This window comes from Papaver somniferum, unplaced genomic scaffold (assembly GCF_003573695.1).
Source record: "Papaver somniferum cultivar HN1 unplaced genomic scaffold, ASM357369v1 unplaced-scaffold_119, whole genome shotgun sequence".
NCBI classification, from domain to species: domain Eukaryota; kingdom Viridiplantae; phylum Streptophyta; class Magnoliopsida; order Ranunculales; family Papaveraceae; genus Papaver; species Papaver somniferum.
The window spans coordinates 997,344-1,012,496 of NW_020620936.1; the positions used below are offsets into that span (position 1 = coordinate 997,344).

The 15,153-nt window shown below is 36.6% G+C and overlaps 2 protein-coding genes and 1 long non-coding RNA gene across 10 annotated transcripts; all 3 read left to right on the forward strand.

The window, feature by feature from the left end:
- Window positions 1-590: 590 nt before the first annotated feature.
- Window positions 591-5,099, forward strand: LOC113330819. Of its 7 annotated transcripts, none has more exons than XR_003350523.1 (10): window positions 591-995; window positions 1,085-1,145; window positions 1,638-1,728; window positions 1,813-1,951; window positions 2,255-2,956; window positions 3,051-3,280; window positions 3,373-3,609; window positions 3,826-3,927; window positions 4,026-4,118; window positions 4,431-5,099. XR_003350523.1 is itself a non-coding variant. In XM_026577626.1 (9 exons), exons 3-9 carry the CDS (start codon window positions 1,723-1,725, stop codon window positions 4,065-4,067), a joined length of 1,458 nt encoding a protein of 485 aa, XP_026433411.1. In that variant the 5' UTR covers window positions 591-995; window positions 1,085-1,119; window positions 1,638-1,722; the 3' UTR covers window positions 4,068-4,119. The 7 variants fall into 7 exon arrangements, 1 of the variants encoding a protein (XP_026433411.1); XR_003350522.1 differs by having other exon boundaries at window positions 1,085-1,119; window positions 1,621-1,728; XR_003350521.1 differs by having other exon boundaries at window positions 1,085-1,119.
- LOC113330798 (glutamic acid-rich protein-like) lies at window positions 4,113-4,934 on the forward strand. The gene is made up of 2 exons (XM_026577612.1): window positions 4,113-4,118; window positions 4,431-4,934. Exons 1-2 carry the CDS (start codon window positions 4,113-4,115, stop codon window positions 4,932-4,934), a joined length of 510 nt encoding a protein of 169 aa, XP_026433397.1.
- Window positions 5,100-9,976: 4,877 nt separating the features above from the next.
- LOC113330822 lies at window positions 9,977-13,102 on the forward strand. 2 transcript variants are annotated; one of them, XR_003350530.1, is made up of 3 exons: window positions 9,977-11,424; window positions 12,006-12,079; window positions 12,880-13,102. It is a non-coding gene; the product is annotated as an uncharacterized LOC113330822 (long non-coding RNA). The 2 variants fall into 2 exon arrangements; XR_003350529.1 differs by having other exon boundaries at window positions 12,006-13,102.
- The last annotated feature ends 2,051 nt before the right edge of the window (window positions 13,103-15,153 follow it).

Genomic DNA, 15,153 nt, shown 5'->3' on the forward strand with positions numbered 1-15,153 from the left:
CAACCTAGAGTACATTTTTTTTTGCTAGTTTAATGCCAGACCCAAACCCAACCAGATGGACAGACCTACCAAACCCCTCTCTCTCTGTATATATACAATAATTTTAATACAACAATTTATTCAAAATTTTACGATAAAAATTGAACCCATATTTCCTCCTTACACGAGTGAACGGGATAGTGATGAGCAATGCCTTTGGACCCTCGAATATATATATATATATATATTATGTTTATGAACCAACATATTTACCAAATTACTTTATTGCTTAACACCTGTGCATTAGACACGTACTAAATTAAAATAAAGGGTACATTAGACCCAACGTATGAATACGTAAGTGGTAGCCTGGTAGGGAAGGAATTGGGGTCTACGAATATAGTGGAGAATTATTAATATGTCCTCGGTTTTATTTATAAAACATTTCATCATGCGCATCGTATGGGGGAAATATGTGAAAGCGAAATGTAGTATATATGTTCGGTCAAATTGAAAATGTTCATAAAATAAGAAACGTACTAACAAATCCTACGTGCACTAATAAAATAAAACACGTACTAACAAAGATCAGAACGTGTCCATCTCGTGAAATTGAAAATGCTAATTTTTTTCTCTTTTCCTTCCCTTCCCAAACAAAGTTAAATAGCAGTAGAGAGAGAACCAGGAGTTAACGAGGATAAAATTCTCGTGAGATATTTTGGAAGCAAGTTAGGGAAAGTTCGTTAAAGGAAATTTTGGATGCAAATTAGGGAAAGTTTGTTAGAGGAAAAGGGGAATTAGTTAGATTCTTGGGCGAAAATTTCTGAAATAAGATATCGAAGAACAAAACTCCCAAACTTTTTTTCAACTAATCCTAAAAACCTTTGAGCGGGATGAAAAGAAAATTGAAAATCTTTTAGGCCGGATTGTTCCCGCTTTGTGTGAATTTGTTCGACTATATAAAGATCCCTAACATCATGAAGAGTTGCATCCAATTTCATCTACATCTTACCAAGGTATATTTTCTTTTCAATTTTCTCTTCAACCCTAAGCTTGATTTTTATGATACAAACCCTAATTAATTTTTTCTGTTTTTTTTCGACAGGGAACTCCTCTCATTTGAATTGTGGTGTTTTACTGGTATATTTCTTCTGAATATTAATCTTGTAAGGAACGTGTTTTTTTTTCATGTTTTGGGTAATTTGTTCTAGGTTATGAATTTTTTCTTGTTTTGATACTGTTGGTGTTAAGCTTCAGTGTTGTAACTTGTTCCTTTCATGAATTGAGTTTTGTGAAAGGTTGGTTATTAAAAAAGAACTTGTATAATCGATTTCAATCTCATGTATTTTAGTGGTTAAACTGATTTTGTCAACATTTTGAGGCTTTATCTTACTGATCGAATGGTTGTTGAATTGTGTGCTTCATGTTCAGTTTAATTAGGCTTAGTTTTTGTTACATGTATATGTCTGTGAGTTTTTATGCTACAAATTAAATTTAGGTTGCAAGAGACATTGAGTTGTTTATATGTTTATTCACTGAAGAATTCAGATCGAACTCAATAATCTATTTAGGTTGCAAGAGACATTGAGTTGTTTATATGTTTATTCACTGAAGAATTCAGATCGAACTCAATAATTTTAGGTGTTTGATTTCACCAGATATGGCTCCAGACGCCCGCCTATTCTATGAGGATGCAGCTTTACGTCGAAAATATGCTAGATTAAGAATAAACTTTATGATTTAATGAAGGTATTAACTTTCTTTTTGTGTCGTGTGTTGATTAATATGCATGGCTGTTTTCCATAATCTGCTTCTAAAAAACAAAAAACACAGAAGCAAGGAGCTAAGGCACAGAAGCAAGGAGCTAAGGTACAGAAGCAAGGAGCTAAAGCGCCCTCAGATGCACTTGTGAATCCCATGTACACACGACAGGGAGGAAATCCAAGGAGTGTTCAACAGTATCAATTTATTGGTAAACAATTAACCTTTTTTTTTGTATCTAAATATCCTTTTCATAATAACATTTTCAATTTTGAAAGGACGCATGTTGCTTTGCTATTGAACTGAGTTAAAATTTTACATGCCATTTTCTGCATAATTTTCAATGACAAGTAATAGTACAATGTATTTGTTTGCTGATTGGTTCCCAGTAGAGTTTTGGGAATTTTTCAAATGTCTCTTGAATTCTTCCTTATAAGACCGATAGCCGATGTTGTTTATTTTCAGGCAATTTTAGCAATTAATATGTATGCCTTACTTAAATGTCATATTGCAGGAGACAAAATCAGGGAAAGACAAGAACACCAAATGAATGACCTTAGCAGTCGCTTGCACGCAGCTCAGTCAACAGTGCATGACAGAAGTGAAGTTGGAAGAACAGGTCGGGTGCTACCAAGCCATGCACCAATTGAGTCACCGGTGCATGGGGGAAGGGGAGGTGGAAGAACACGTCCTGTGCTGCCAAGTCTTTCACCAATTGAGTCACATGTGCATGAGGAAAGGGAAGGTGGAATATCATGTGGGGTGCAGCCAATCGGATCACCTCTGAACAATGATTTTCTGATAACTCGTAGGAGATCCCCTAGAGGAAACCGCACAGGAATACACAGAAATCTTGAGAAGGAATACAATGGTCTACATAGCCCTATGAGAACTCAAGGTCGCCATTCTGTACCACCTCCCACAGAGAATGAAATACAACAACGTTCAAATCTATTGCATAATAATCGAACACAAGCATGTCTTCAGCCATCTCATCGATCAACACAGAAAGCTATTCAAAGTTCAGCATCTCATCAATTACAGTATAATGCTCTTCGAAGTTCAGCTTCGCAGCAATCTCACCGATCACAGCAACGAAACAGTTTACGTGATTCTCCAGCTGAAAACCATAATTCTTCGCAACCCAACCGATCGCGATCAGCGTCTAATTCTCCTGTAGCAAGTAATGAAGAAGTTGACAATTCACTGCAAGAAGGTATATTTATGTGAGAGATATTTTGTTTTTTAATGTTGTTTTTTTCTAGCTAGCTAATAATTTTCCTCTATGCTATCTTTGGTTTCTTAAATAGGTCCGCAAAAACGTACCACAAGAAAGAAAACGACTAATCTTGCGGTTGCCAAGAAGAAGGAGAAAGTAAACGTGCCAGTTTTCAATGAAAAATTTTGTGGTTATTATAAACATGAGTATATAAACTCTATTGGGACGTGGGTAAGGCAAAGGGACAATTGCCCACTAATATATGATAAATTTGATAACATGCCTGAGCAGAAAATTGCCCGAGTGATCCAGAATGTCCGGGTATATATAATTTAATGTTGTTACATCTTCTTTGTTTGGAATTTCTATTGGTTTTAATTGCTGTCTCTAATAAGTTGCTTTCGACCATATAGGACCACTTTATCCTCGTTCCTGATGATGATGGGGCTGTGAAAGCGATCAAAGACATGATGAGGGATGCCTATAAGGCATACAGGCACAAACTTCATCTAAAGTACAAAGCAGCAGGGGGTGATGGGTTTGCTGCATCAGATGGCCACCTGAAGGCTTTGGCACACCCTCCCGAAAATTGCCTCAACAAACATGATTGGGCTCACATGTGTAATCACTTCACCACCGATGAGTTCAAGGTATATCTATTTGCTTACTGTTTACTATGATGTTTTTTTTTTAAGTCATGGAAGTCGACATTTAGGTATGATGTGGAACTGAAAAACACTACACAAGTTATATAGATTGAACTTGAAGATTTGGGGTGTGTGATTTTTGGTTAACATGTAGTCTTATATATTTCTGCACTCTTATACTTCACTGCATATTAACTTGCATTCTATCTGATGAGATAGAAAAATTCTGAAAGAGGGCGTCGTGCTGCGGCTGCGAAGCAAGAAAACAGTATCAACCACAGCAATGGCAACAAAAGTTTTACTAGTACCGAATACGATTTTGTATGTATTATGCCTGCTTCAATTGTTTATATTGTTTAAAAGTTAGATGTGTTTATTACATAATATCTTACTAGTTTTGTATGATGATGTTTTCAAAGCTGCAAGCCGGACTGCCTTGTGATCCAGTGACTTTCTTCTGAAGAACCCATGACCCTGAGAAGAAAATCAACGCCAAATGCAAAGAAATGAGTGTAAGAAATAATATTGATGAAACATGTTTTATATGTATCTAATTATAGTTAACTTAATAAATTATGATTTATGCAGCATTTTATATATCATCTAAGTGAAAACTGCTCCTGGTAGAATTTTATGATGAAGTACAGTTCTTTATTCTGGGAATTTTTGTTAATAGTGGCCACATTAAGTAGGTTCTTTATTCTGGAATTTTACTTTCTGTAGTCAGTATTCTTTTTTTCCTTAAACCTGCTATTGCCTGCCCAAACTCCTTCGAAACCTTTTGCTGTCTTTGTGATTAATTTGTGTTTTGATTTAATGTGCAGGAAAAAATGAAGGCCATGAAGGAGGCCGCAGATCGAGGAGAAACTGATGACACTCCAGAAGAGATATTTAACAAAGTTCGTAATGCTGGATGTTCGGGTAAACGGCGTCGCAAGGCTCACCCAACTAACTATAGTTTATACCAGAAGAAAGAAGAAGTGGCCGAATTGAAAGTAAGAATAGCGTCCTTGGAACAGGAAAACAAAAGGCTTAAGAAAGAAACGGGTCCGAAAGCGACAAAGAAGTTGTTGAATGAATATCTTTCTAAAGTTGGCATGCCATTGATGGAATTATCATCTGAAGATGATGTGGAAGAAGATGATGATGATGATGATGATGATGAAGATGCCGATATGCACGAGAGTCAAATTCATGAACATCGAGATGCCATTGAAGGTAGTGATAGGGAAGCTGAAGAGGAGGATGAGGCTTTTGGAGATGGTCAAGAAGAAGATGATGAGGAGAATCGAGATAAGGAGATTGAAGAGGATGACGAAGAAGAATAAACTGAGGTTTAGATTCATTTATTATTTGTTATTTAAAATCTCGTTTTAGAACTTTCTCTATTTTTTGGTCTTGTAGTCCAGATATCACGAGGGATTCTTGATTTTTTTGTTTGGAAACTTTTTTGTTTTAATGAATGCATTGAATAAAAATTTATATTTGGTATATATATTTTTTAGTATTTATTATTTATGAAAATTCATTGTTAACATTTAATTTGGAAAGTTTTTTTATGGATGGGACTTTTTTCCAGGCCCAGGTCCGTAGCACTGATCAAAACCAAATCAGCCCTCACATCGGTCCGTTTGAGGCGTTAGTAGCACTACCTATTTAAATACTAGAGAACTAGTGTCTCTTTAAGTTTAGGCACTCCCAAGTTAGTTTCACATGTATGATTTGGCAGCTTTTAGCCATTTGGCTACTAGAGACTATTAGAAATACTGATAGCATAAAGGTTTGGCCACTATAACTTAGTTGCAAATATATTTTTGCAAATGCATTTAATGATATACCTGTAACCTATCGAACAACTAGACAAAAATTAGTGTCTTTAAACTATTAGGCATATAAAATAACTACTACAAAAGCAAGTGGTTTGATGTTGTTGGCCACTAGATAAGTCTTTAAATGCAAAATCTATTAAACACATAGAAGATTGTTGTTGCCTTAATGTTTTCGCTAAAAATCCGACAACTAGACAAATTAGTGGCTTTATCTACTAGGTGACAATTGTTGGTCAACAAGCCAAATTAGTAGCTTTAGACATGGCGAACAACTAACCAGTGCGCACTTGTTACCTTAAACATAAGACAGCAACCTTTCCCGCCACTAAGGCTGGGCAACTAACATTAATTGCATAAAGTGATTGGCAACTAAAGATTTGAGGCCACTACCATTGGTCAAGTAGCCTTTGGTCAGTTTTTTTGTAGTGGGTGAAACCAATGATGAGGGTATAGCACGATCTCTCGGGGAATGGCGGAGATGGAAAAGATCAAGCTTCCGTTATGAAGCTCATTTCAGAATCCTTAAGGCGATTGATAGATTTAATACGTTTAGGGCTCGTCCAACACATCCACGGCGCTAATCACAAGTCATTGTAATAGAATTGAGGAAGTTCAATCAACAGTTATGATTGTAAAATTAAAATTATTATGATTTGTAGGTGATATCGTTATGGTTTTCAAATTATTTATAACAATCGGTAGTTTTAATTATTTCTCTAACTCCCGATTATACTCCAAAGGCTATTTCTTTCAAAAAAAAACTAGTCGTGCCTCGAAAATCACACACAATAGGTAAATAGTACATATTGATCATCCTCCGATTATAGGTGTTGAACGAAACTGAACTCTGTAGAAAAATATGTAACTAATCGGTAAGGCATAATAGTATAGGCCGCACGATTATGAATAATCGGTAGTACAAGTTAAATTATGACTATCGATTGTAAATAATTATTGTACGTAATTTCAGTACACTCTTGGAAAAGTACGCTTCAACGGCCATATTTTCAAAAAAAAAACTTTGGGACTCTCATCTATATAAGGAGGGTAAACTCTACTCATTTATGCACCAAATAACACATCTAAAGCGTTGTGTATTCTACAAATTGATTTTAATCTCAGAATTTGGTTACAATCGGAAGTTAGTATTGAATGTATCTACCGATTAGTTATGATCCGAAGTTAGTCTTTACTATATCTACCGATACTGGGAAAATTTTCAAATTTTAATCTTAGAATTTGGTAACAATCGGACATTAGTATTTAATGTATCTACCGATTATGGAAATATCTTAAAAATCGGAAGTTATTATATAAAGGAAACTAACGATTATGGAAATATCTCAAAATAGCTGAATTTATATTGAAAAGCTTGTACAATCGGTAGGTATATTATATTATATAACTACCTATTATAGCTTACATGTTGGCATTTTCTTACAAAAAACATGTACAAAAAGGGTGATTCAAAATACATCTTCCAAACATAACGATCATTCATCGCCATCATCCGAGGGGATCAATTCGAGTAGGCCTTCCGGATAATTGTTCATGACACGATCCCAATCCAACATGTTGGTCTCATATTGTTTCACCCAATCCTTACAATGATTTGTTGGGAAGTAATCCGTTCACTTACTCACCGGAGGTGATGGACAATCTTTATTTACCCTTAAACCGATAAAATGCATCCGAGGGGATCAATTCGAGTAGGCCTTCCGGATAATTGTTCATGACACGATCCCAATCCAACATGTTGGTCTCATATTGTTTCACCCAATCCTTACAATGATTTGTTGGGAAGTAATTCGTTCACTTACTCACCGGAGGTAATGGACAATCTTTATTTACCCTTAAACCGATAAAATGCATCTCATTCACAAATGCCATAACAATTCTTCTATCTTTAACCGATTCATCGCAAACCGTCCTTGTAGGTGCAAACGTCATACTAGTTTTTCCAACGGAGTAACAAACACATGCACCACGCAATTCAAAACGTCCGCTAGGAGATATCCGCATCTAGGCATTGTCATCCAATACTTGGCTCCGATTGTTTTCCATCCCTTTCGGAACTTTACACGCGCACATAAGTCTTTGTACTCTTGTTCTTAGTCGTATCTATTTCCCTCCTTCATCATCTTCACATAAAAATCCTTGTCCTTAATTAGTTGCACCGCCATCTTATTTCTTAGATATTGGCATTGGGTGACTTTTTGGATATCCGCCTCTTCAAAGTAACCAATTTGTTCCGTAGCGACGTGAAACCCATAAGTGCCATCCCCATCAACCTCGTCGGTGGAAAAGACAAATGGAACAATGATTGGAGGGAGTTGTTGCAAGTACTCTTCTATAATCGTGTATGTTAATCGAATTGGTCTTCCATGGAGATCCCTAGGACAACAAAGAGTACCATTCTTATGTCTTATAGTCACCATCTCCATTAGTTGGGTTTGTTGCGAGTCACTCACTTGATAAAAAACTCCTGATCTAGCTTGAGACTCCACGAACACTTGTTCTTCCACCACCTCGGCTTGACTTACTTGAGACGGCTCCGTAGAGACCTTTAGTTTCACGTTTCGAGCGGTTGGCCCATCTTTAGCACCCATTGGACGACCTCTTTTCTTAGGTTCCGGTACATCTCTTTTATTAGGTTCCGTCTCACCTTCAATTTCGGCTTGCACATGCTCGTGCCTAGACCAATCTCTTGTTTTTGACATATATTCCTTCAACTCTTTTCTTTGGATGGTCCTCGACACTTCAATGTTCGTCCTACCCGCCGACTTTTGCTTACAAGGTTCATCAACCTCCCATAGACAAGGGCGAAGGGCTTCCTCCAAATAGTGCATCAAGATTTTCTTTTTGGTTCCATTTGATGTAGCGTAACGCTCGGCTATTCGTGCACACAATTCCGACTCCAAGAACGATGGACCTTCAACTACCGGGGTACTTGGGGTGAAATTCAGTTGTTTCTAAAATGTATGAACATCATTAATTTCAACCACATCAACATACCTACCCAACATATGACGACACGGCAGTCCAATACCTATCATATCCTTGCAAACACAAACCGTATTCTCGTCATCGTAAGTTCTATAAAGCTTCAATTGTTTCATCATTGGATTTATTTCTCATTTTGAAACATGGGAAACAATTCCCCTTAGAAGCCTTTTTTTCCTTTATATGTTCCAAGGGGAATTTATGTACACTAAATTTCATACAACTCTTAATCTTCGTGAGATCTCGATTGGTGTATTCGTGGATTGCTTCTAGGATCGACACAACTCCATTTTGACTACCGAGTAATATTTTCTTTAATCATCCATGAGACCCCTCCGCAATGCTTGTCGCCTCGTTCTTGAAGTTACAATATTCATATGTCCATGCAAACACAAACATCTCCTTATGCGGTGTCAACCATTGTTTCTTACAATAAGCCACACATTTTGGATAGTCCGTGCCCCATTCATCCTCAAATTTCTTCAAATTAACTTCACAAATTTCCTCGGTTATCGACCACACTATCTTGTCCCATCTTCTCATAAATAATTTCCACCTTATTCCTTCCTCGTTCCACTTTTCTTCAAATAGCCTCTTGTCTTCTTCCCTCTCTTCCACGGTTAATTTGCTAAGACGTTTATCCTCTTCCGTCGACCTCTTGGTACCCTTCCTTGGTTTCTTAGATTGGATATTGGGCTTGCAATTGGATAGGAGGTTGCATTGAATGTGCCATGTACATTGCAAGTTTTGGGCTTCCGAAAACACTACCTCTATTGCATTCATTAGAGCTTGATAGTTATCCGTTACAAGAACCCTTGGAAAATCATCCCCGTTATAAATTGGCCTCAATGTATCCAACATCCAAATAAAACTCACATCATTCTCGTGATCCATTAAACCCCATGCGACCGTAAACGTTTTTTTGTCTGAAGTGTGGCATGCAATGTTCAACAACGGCAGGTTATACTTGTTTATCTTATAAGTTGCATCTATCAACAATGATGAAAGCATTGTGCCAATTGGATCATCAAAGGATATGCCAAGAAAATACGTACCACTTTACCATCCTTTTCTTCTTTTCGCAACGTGTAGTCATGTAACTCTGCTAACCACTCTGATTGTTGCATAACCGTTCTACCATCCCATTCCGTCCTTTTGATCGTATGTAGGGCCTCCTGGATAGCAGATAAAAAATAAAGGTTGTCGGGGTCGTCCGCCTTGTAAGGACCCTTAAGCTCGTCAACACTATTTGACCGGTTAAGAGACGATCAAGTGATGATTTACTCCCTAATAACTCGATTAGTTAATATAGATTTTAATTAATAGTAATTAATCTAACAACGATTTAGATACGAAATTAGTATCACCAGGTAGATCTCGAAAAGTTTGGCGAGATAGACTGCTCGCACGTGTCGATCGGAAACCGGACGAGGAATATTTTATCAGATTAGTTAGAGGGGCAAAATAGTCATTTGCCGTAATATTTTGGTCGGCCTTATCCCCTGTCTATTTGAGAAGATTAACTCATTCTCTTTTCTTCTTCTTTTTCATTCTTCTTTCTTCTTCTCTTTCATTCTTCTCTGTTCTTTCTTCTTTCCTTCTTTCGGTCGATTCGGTCGACGAAGCTAGCTTAATTTGATGCGAGTGGTTCATCAAAGTTTAGTAGTTAGTTGTATGATGGAGAAGGTGATGGTGCTGAAATTGTTCGACCATAGAAAGAAGCAGAAAAGGGTAAGCTAATTTAGGGTTCAAATTGGTTGATGCTTATTTATGAAATTGTTCTTGTTGATTGATTATAGAGTGGGTTTACTCTTAATTGAAGTATAGATGGATGTATAGGTTTAATTTTAGTTTCATAGATAATTAGGGTTTGTGTTGTTTTTCCCCAAATTAGAGTTAGGGTTCCTGAATCGGGTAGTTCAGATGAATATGTTGAAGTGAGTAGCAGTATTCAGATTTGAGTTATTGATTTGGGGTTTTGAATCTTGTTTTGGGTTGTTTGAAAATGAGAAGCATTTTGGTGAATGGAGGCAGGGATGATGAATCTGTGGATGGAGGTAGTAATTGATGGATAGAATGAGACCCAAGGAAACTCAGTTATAATCTGGTGGAGCTAAATGATTTCAGGGAGTTCATGGAGTTAAGCTCAGTTGGAAATGAAGAAGATGAATGGACGTTACAGAATTAAGAAAAATTTCCTGAAATGACAATGATGTTGTTGTTGTGGTGTTGATGCTGTACAGTTGTTGGTAGAAGCTAAATTTAGTTGCTTGTGACAAACATGAAGAAGTTGATGTGTTGTATGTATTTTGAATTAGAAGAATTGTTGTAATACAGCTTAATTGGTTGAGATGGTGATTTAGATAGCTTTTTTGCTGAAGCTGGAGATGAATGGATTGAGCTGTGGCTGTAGTTTCGATTTGATGTGGGTTACATGAAGACAAAAGATGGTTAAATGTGCGAGTGTTGTGAACTGAATCTTACAACTGAAACAGAGATGGTGTTGTTGTTGGTACTTAATTTGTTATTTGTCTTTGGGAATGCTCAGGAGTTACAAGAATGAAATATAAAGTATGGCTGGTTAGTGATATGGATTTGTACCTTCAGTTGAGAGCAAGGACTTGATAGTGTTGATGCAGTTAGAACTGTGGTTGGAGTTATAGGAATTTGGTATATGCTGGAATGTATATGAGGTGTTGATGATTGAAGTTACACTTTCGAAGAATACCAGTATCGTAATAAGTTGCAGTTGAAGATTATGTATGAACTGTTGGGATTCATTTTACAAAAGAATGAAACTGGAATTGGAACTGCAGAGGTTGAGGAACTGCTGGTGGAAGTGTAGCCAGGGATGAAGATGTTGTAGAGACGATGTTCAAGACTCAAATGGATTAAGAGATGGATTGCAGTTGTTGCAGTTGAGCTGGATCAGTTCATTTGTTAGTCGCAGTTGTTGGAAATGAGATGTACTTAGTAGCTACTGGAGGTATAAAGTAATAGATTAGTTGTTTGTTTGATTGTAGTGTTGAATGTTGTAAGATAGATTTTGAACTGTTAGTTTCACAGAACCAACAAGCTTAAGTGATTCAGACCTGTCAGCTGTCTAGCTAACTGATGTTCTGACTCAGCTGATCTGACTGAGTTAACTCACCGAGTTTCCCTGTCTTGACCGAGTTAGACCGTTGACCTGACCTCGACTTCAGGCGTTGACCGTCAGTTGACCAGTGGACTGTTAGTGACCGTTTGTGGATTCTTTTGGACCAGGCCTTAGATTAATGGGCTGGTTTTTTAGACTTAGGCTTAGAACTAGTTTCTTGTATTTGGCGATTTGGACCTCTTATGGTCCGAAATAGCCCGTAACTTGTTCTACAAAGTTGTAGATATTCATAAGTTTTAGTTAATGGACTATATAATATATCTAAATCAATTAGTAAACCTTAGATATGCTAAAGTTAGATAATAAAAAGGTGTAGAACTATAAATGGGTTTAGAACCAGTAGATAGACTTGTTATGAATCTTGTATGAGCCTTTTGGCTAATTTCTTAGAATGCTTGTGTGATTAACAGTTAGTCTTTATTAACAACGATCGATTCAGAGGGATTGAGGATCTCGAGGTAGGCGAGGCTTGTCATCCAAAAAGGTGGGAACTCTGTAACCTTTTTATAATCATTAAGATTTCTTATATCTGCGAGCATGATGAGTCTTTACTATTTCTGTGAGCATGGTTGTATGTACTTTGATGTACTATATATTCTTGTATCTTTATGTATGATGTTTATGTTGTATCTGTATGTATGGTGTTTGCCACGATGTGTTTGTGTATGATATGATATGTATTGTGAGATTTCCCTGCGAGGAGTGTTTGTGTTTCCCCACGGCTCTTAGCTAAGTTAAGTAAGGTGGTAATTCATACGTCGACAATATTATTTAGTAGGGCGGTAATTCATCGTTTAAATATTATTATATCTATTTCATTAGTAGGGCGGTAATTCATTCATATTAATATTGTTGCTTATTAAAATAGTAGGGAGGTAACTCATCCGTTTGAATATTACCTAGTTGGGCGGTAATTCATCCGTTATGATATTATGTATACTATTTTATTTGAGGGAAATCACTCGTGTGCATATTATACTTGTTCGTCTAACTTCTGATCTTCATGGTAATATTCTGAACTATAGTTTGTATGGGCACTCTGTGTGGATGATGTTATTATTATTGGTTAGGGTTGTTCTCGCGTCGTCTTCTCCAATGAGTTTGGTGAGGTTAGGATAACACTTTATTTTGTTGCATGAATTGCTGAATGCTTAGATTTCATTATTCTTCTTTTCAATTTCTATTCTTAGAACTGTAAATCATGTTTGTGATTACTTGGAAGTTATATATTTCTTTGGGCACCCTTTGGGACGATGTGCTCACTTGCTCCCACTTCAATTTCAGTAATCAGAAGGAATGAAGTGTGTGAAGATATCCGTTTTCATAGATTAGTGCTCTACCGAACATTAGCGTTGTCGTATATATGTACTTTATGTATTCTTTCTTTATTTTGTAAAACAACACATTTATATACTTATATAACATGAGAGACTTCCAAAATACTGTATCAGAGAGTTTGGGTTTGTTTGCTAGCGATTTATGTGAAGATGGTTCTTAAGATTGATAATATGGATTTGATTCTTCAATTAGGTTGTAATCCTATAGCTAAGCAGGTTTAGGAGTTGGGGCGTCACACGCCTTTATCTTACTTAATATAGCACTCTCTTTATGGATCCGCGTGGACTTTACCGTATCCATTTCATGTGGTTTTAACTTGGCAACCATTATATGTCCTTCAATAGTATCCGGATCATCGTGGTTGTGACAACCATTAGCAACTTTAGACGTTTTATACTCTTTACCATCCTTACCATTTGCTTATAGAAGACAATCTTAAATGGGCATCCAATCTTATTTGTATGGGTTCGGTATTTCTTCCTCTCCGTCTTCCTTACATATTTATTGTTCTTTCCCTCGTGACTCTTTTTCACCCCACTTCGCTCACATACCATTTCAAAACGACCATCCCTAACACAACCATTCTGAACCACCACACACATCTTCTCTTTAGCCTTGTTGTTAAGCCATTCCTTTGCCTCCTCCTTACTTCCAAATGTCTAAATTTGCATATACACAACAAACATCATAAGCATGAGCATTTAACATATATCATTTAAAGAAAAGAAAAGAGTAGTCATGAGTATACCAAATCGTTTTCATAGTGGTGAGAAGTATCAGGCCTCAAATAAAATTCATCATCCACCACTAAAATAGCCTACAAACAATAACAAGTTAGCCCATCATAATCGGACGCACGGTATAGCCATTTCCCACCGATTGTCATACAATCGGAGGTTAGAAAACATCACTTCTACCGATTGTTCAATATTCGGAAGTTAGAAAATATCAGCCCTACCGATTACACTATAATCGGAAGATAAAATCAGAAAATATACTTCCGATTAAATACTTTGAAAAGGCTGTGCTTCTGTACAAATATACTTTAATAATCGGTAGCCTTTGTATTTGTCATACGATTATACATTAATTGGTAGAAAAGCTAATATCAACTAACGAATATGAGATCTGAAAAATTCCAAAATATTCAGTTTTGAGGAAATCTGATTTTGGGGAGACAACAGTAATCGGAGGCTTGAAAATTTCCATATTCTACCGATTGTGAAATACGAAAGAAACGAATAATTTAAGTTTTTGAAAAAAACGTATTTGGGGCGACGACTATAATCGGAGGTTTAAATTTTTTTATATTCTACCGATTGTGAAAGATGAAACAAACCAATAATTGAAGTTTTTGAAAAAACCGTATTTGGGGCGACTTTGTCCATCGGTAGTTAAGTAAGTTTGCGAAAAGTCCGATTATTCAAAATTGAAGTTTTCAATTTGGGGGTTTTCCATAATCGGTAGAATGTTTAGTTCCCTATTCTACCAATTTATGATATATTATTGCACATGACTTAGAATTCGGTAGATATATAAGCATATTATCTACCAATTCTGGGTAGTTCATGGCATTCAATGCATGCAAAAATCGATTTTTCTCGTGTAAAAACGCATACAAACGCATACAAAGTGGGTTATGAGTTTCTTAACACAATACCTATGAGTTAGATGCATCGTTAGCTCCGATCTCGGGTGATTCTACGCTTTCTTCCATCAAAGAGTCGTCTAGGGTTTCCTCTCTACAAATCGTTGGATCATTCAATATATACCCCAAATCGTCTTCTTTGGATGGTTGTGAAGCTTCAACATTAGGTTCTTCACCTTCTTCTTCATACCCATCCATGTTTTTGGTTAATATTAAGAAAAATGTAAAATCTCACTTCTCCTTCTTTCTCTTCTCTCTCTCTCCCACCAAAACAAATACCAAATAATGGAAAAATGTTCCCTAAAACCAAGTTTATACACCTACTCTACCGATTATGGTAATTAATTACCGATTATATACACCAAGACAACCGATTGCAATATTAACTACCGATTGTTAACACCGACACAACCGATTATGAGGTTCCTAAATTACAAAAACGAGGCAGACCAAATAAACTACTGATTGTAGTTTTATCTACCGATTGTTGAGGGCATTTTTGCCATTTTGAAAAATCACAGATAAGGGATGGCCTGACTTCAGGTTTGGGTGACCTTTTTTGTCTTTTTTTG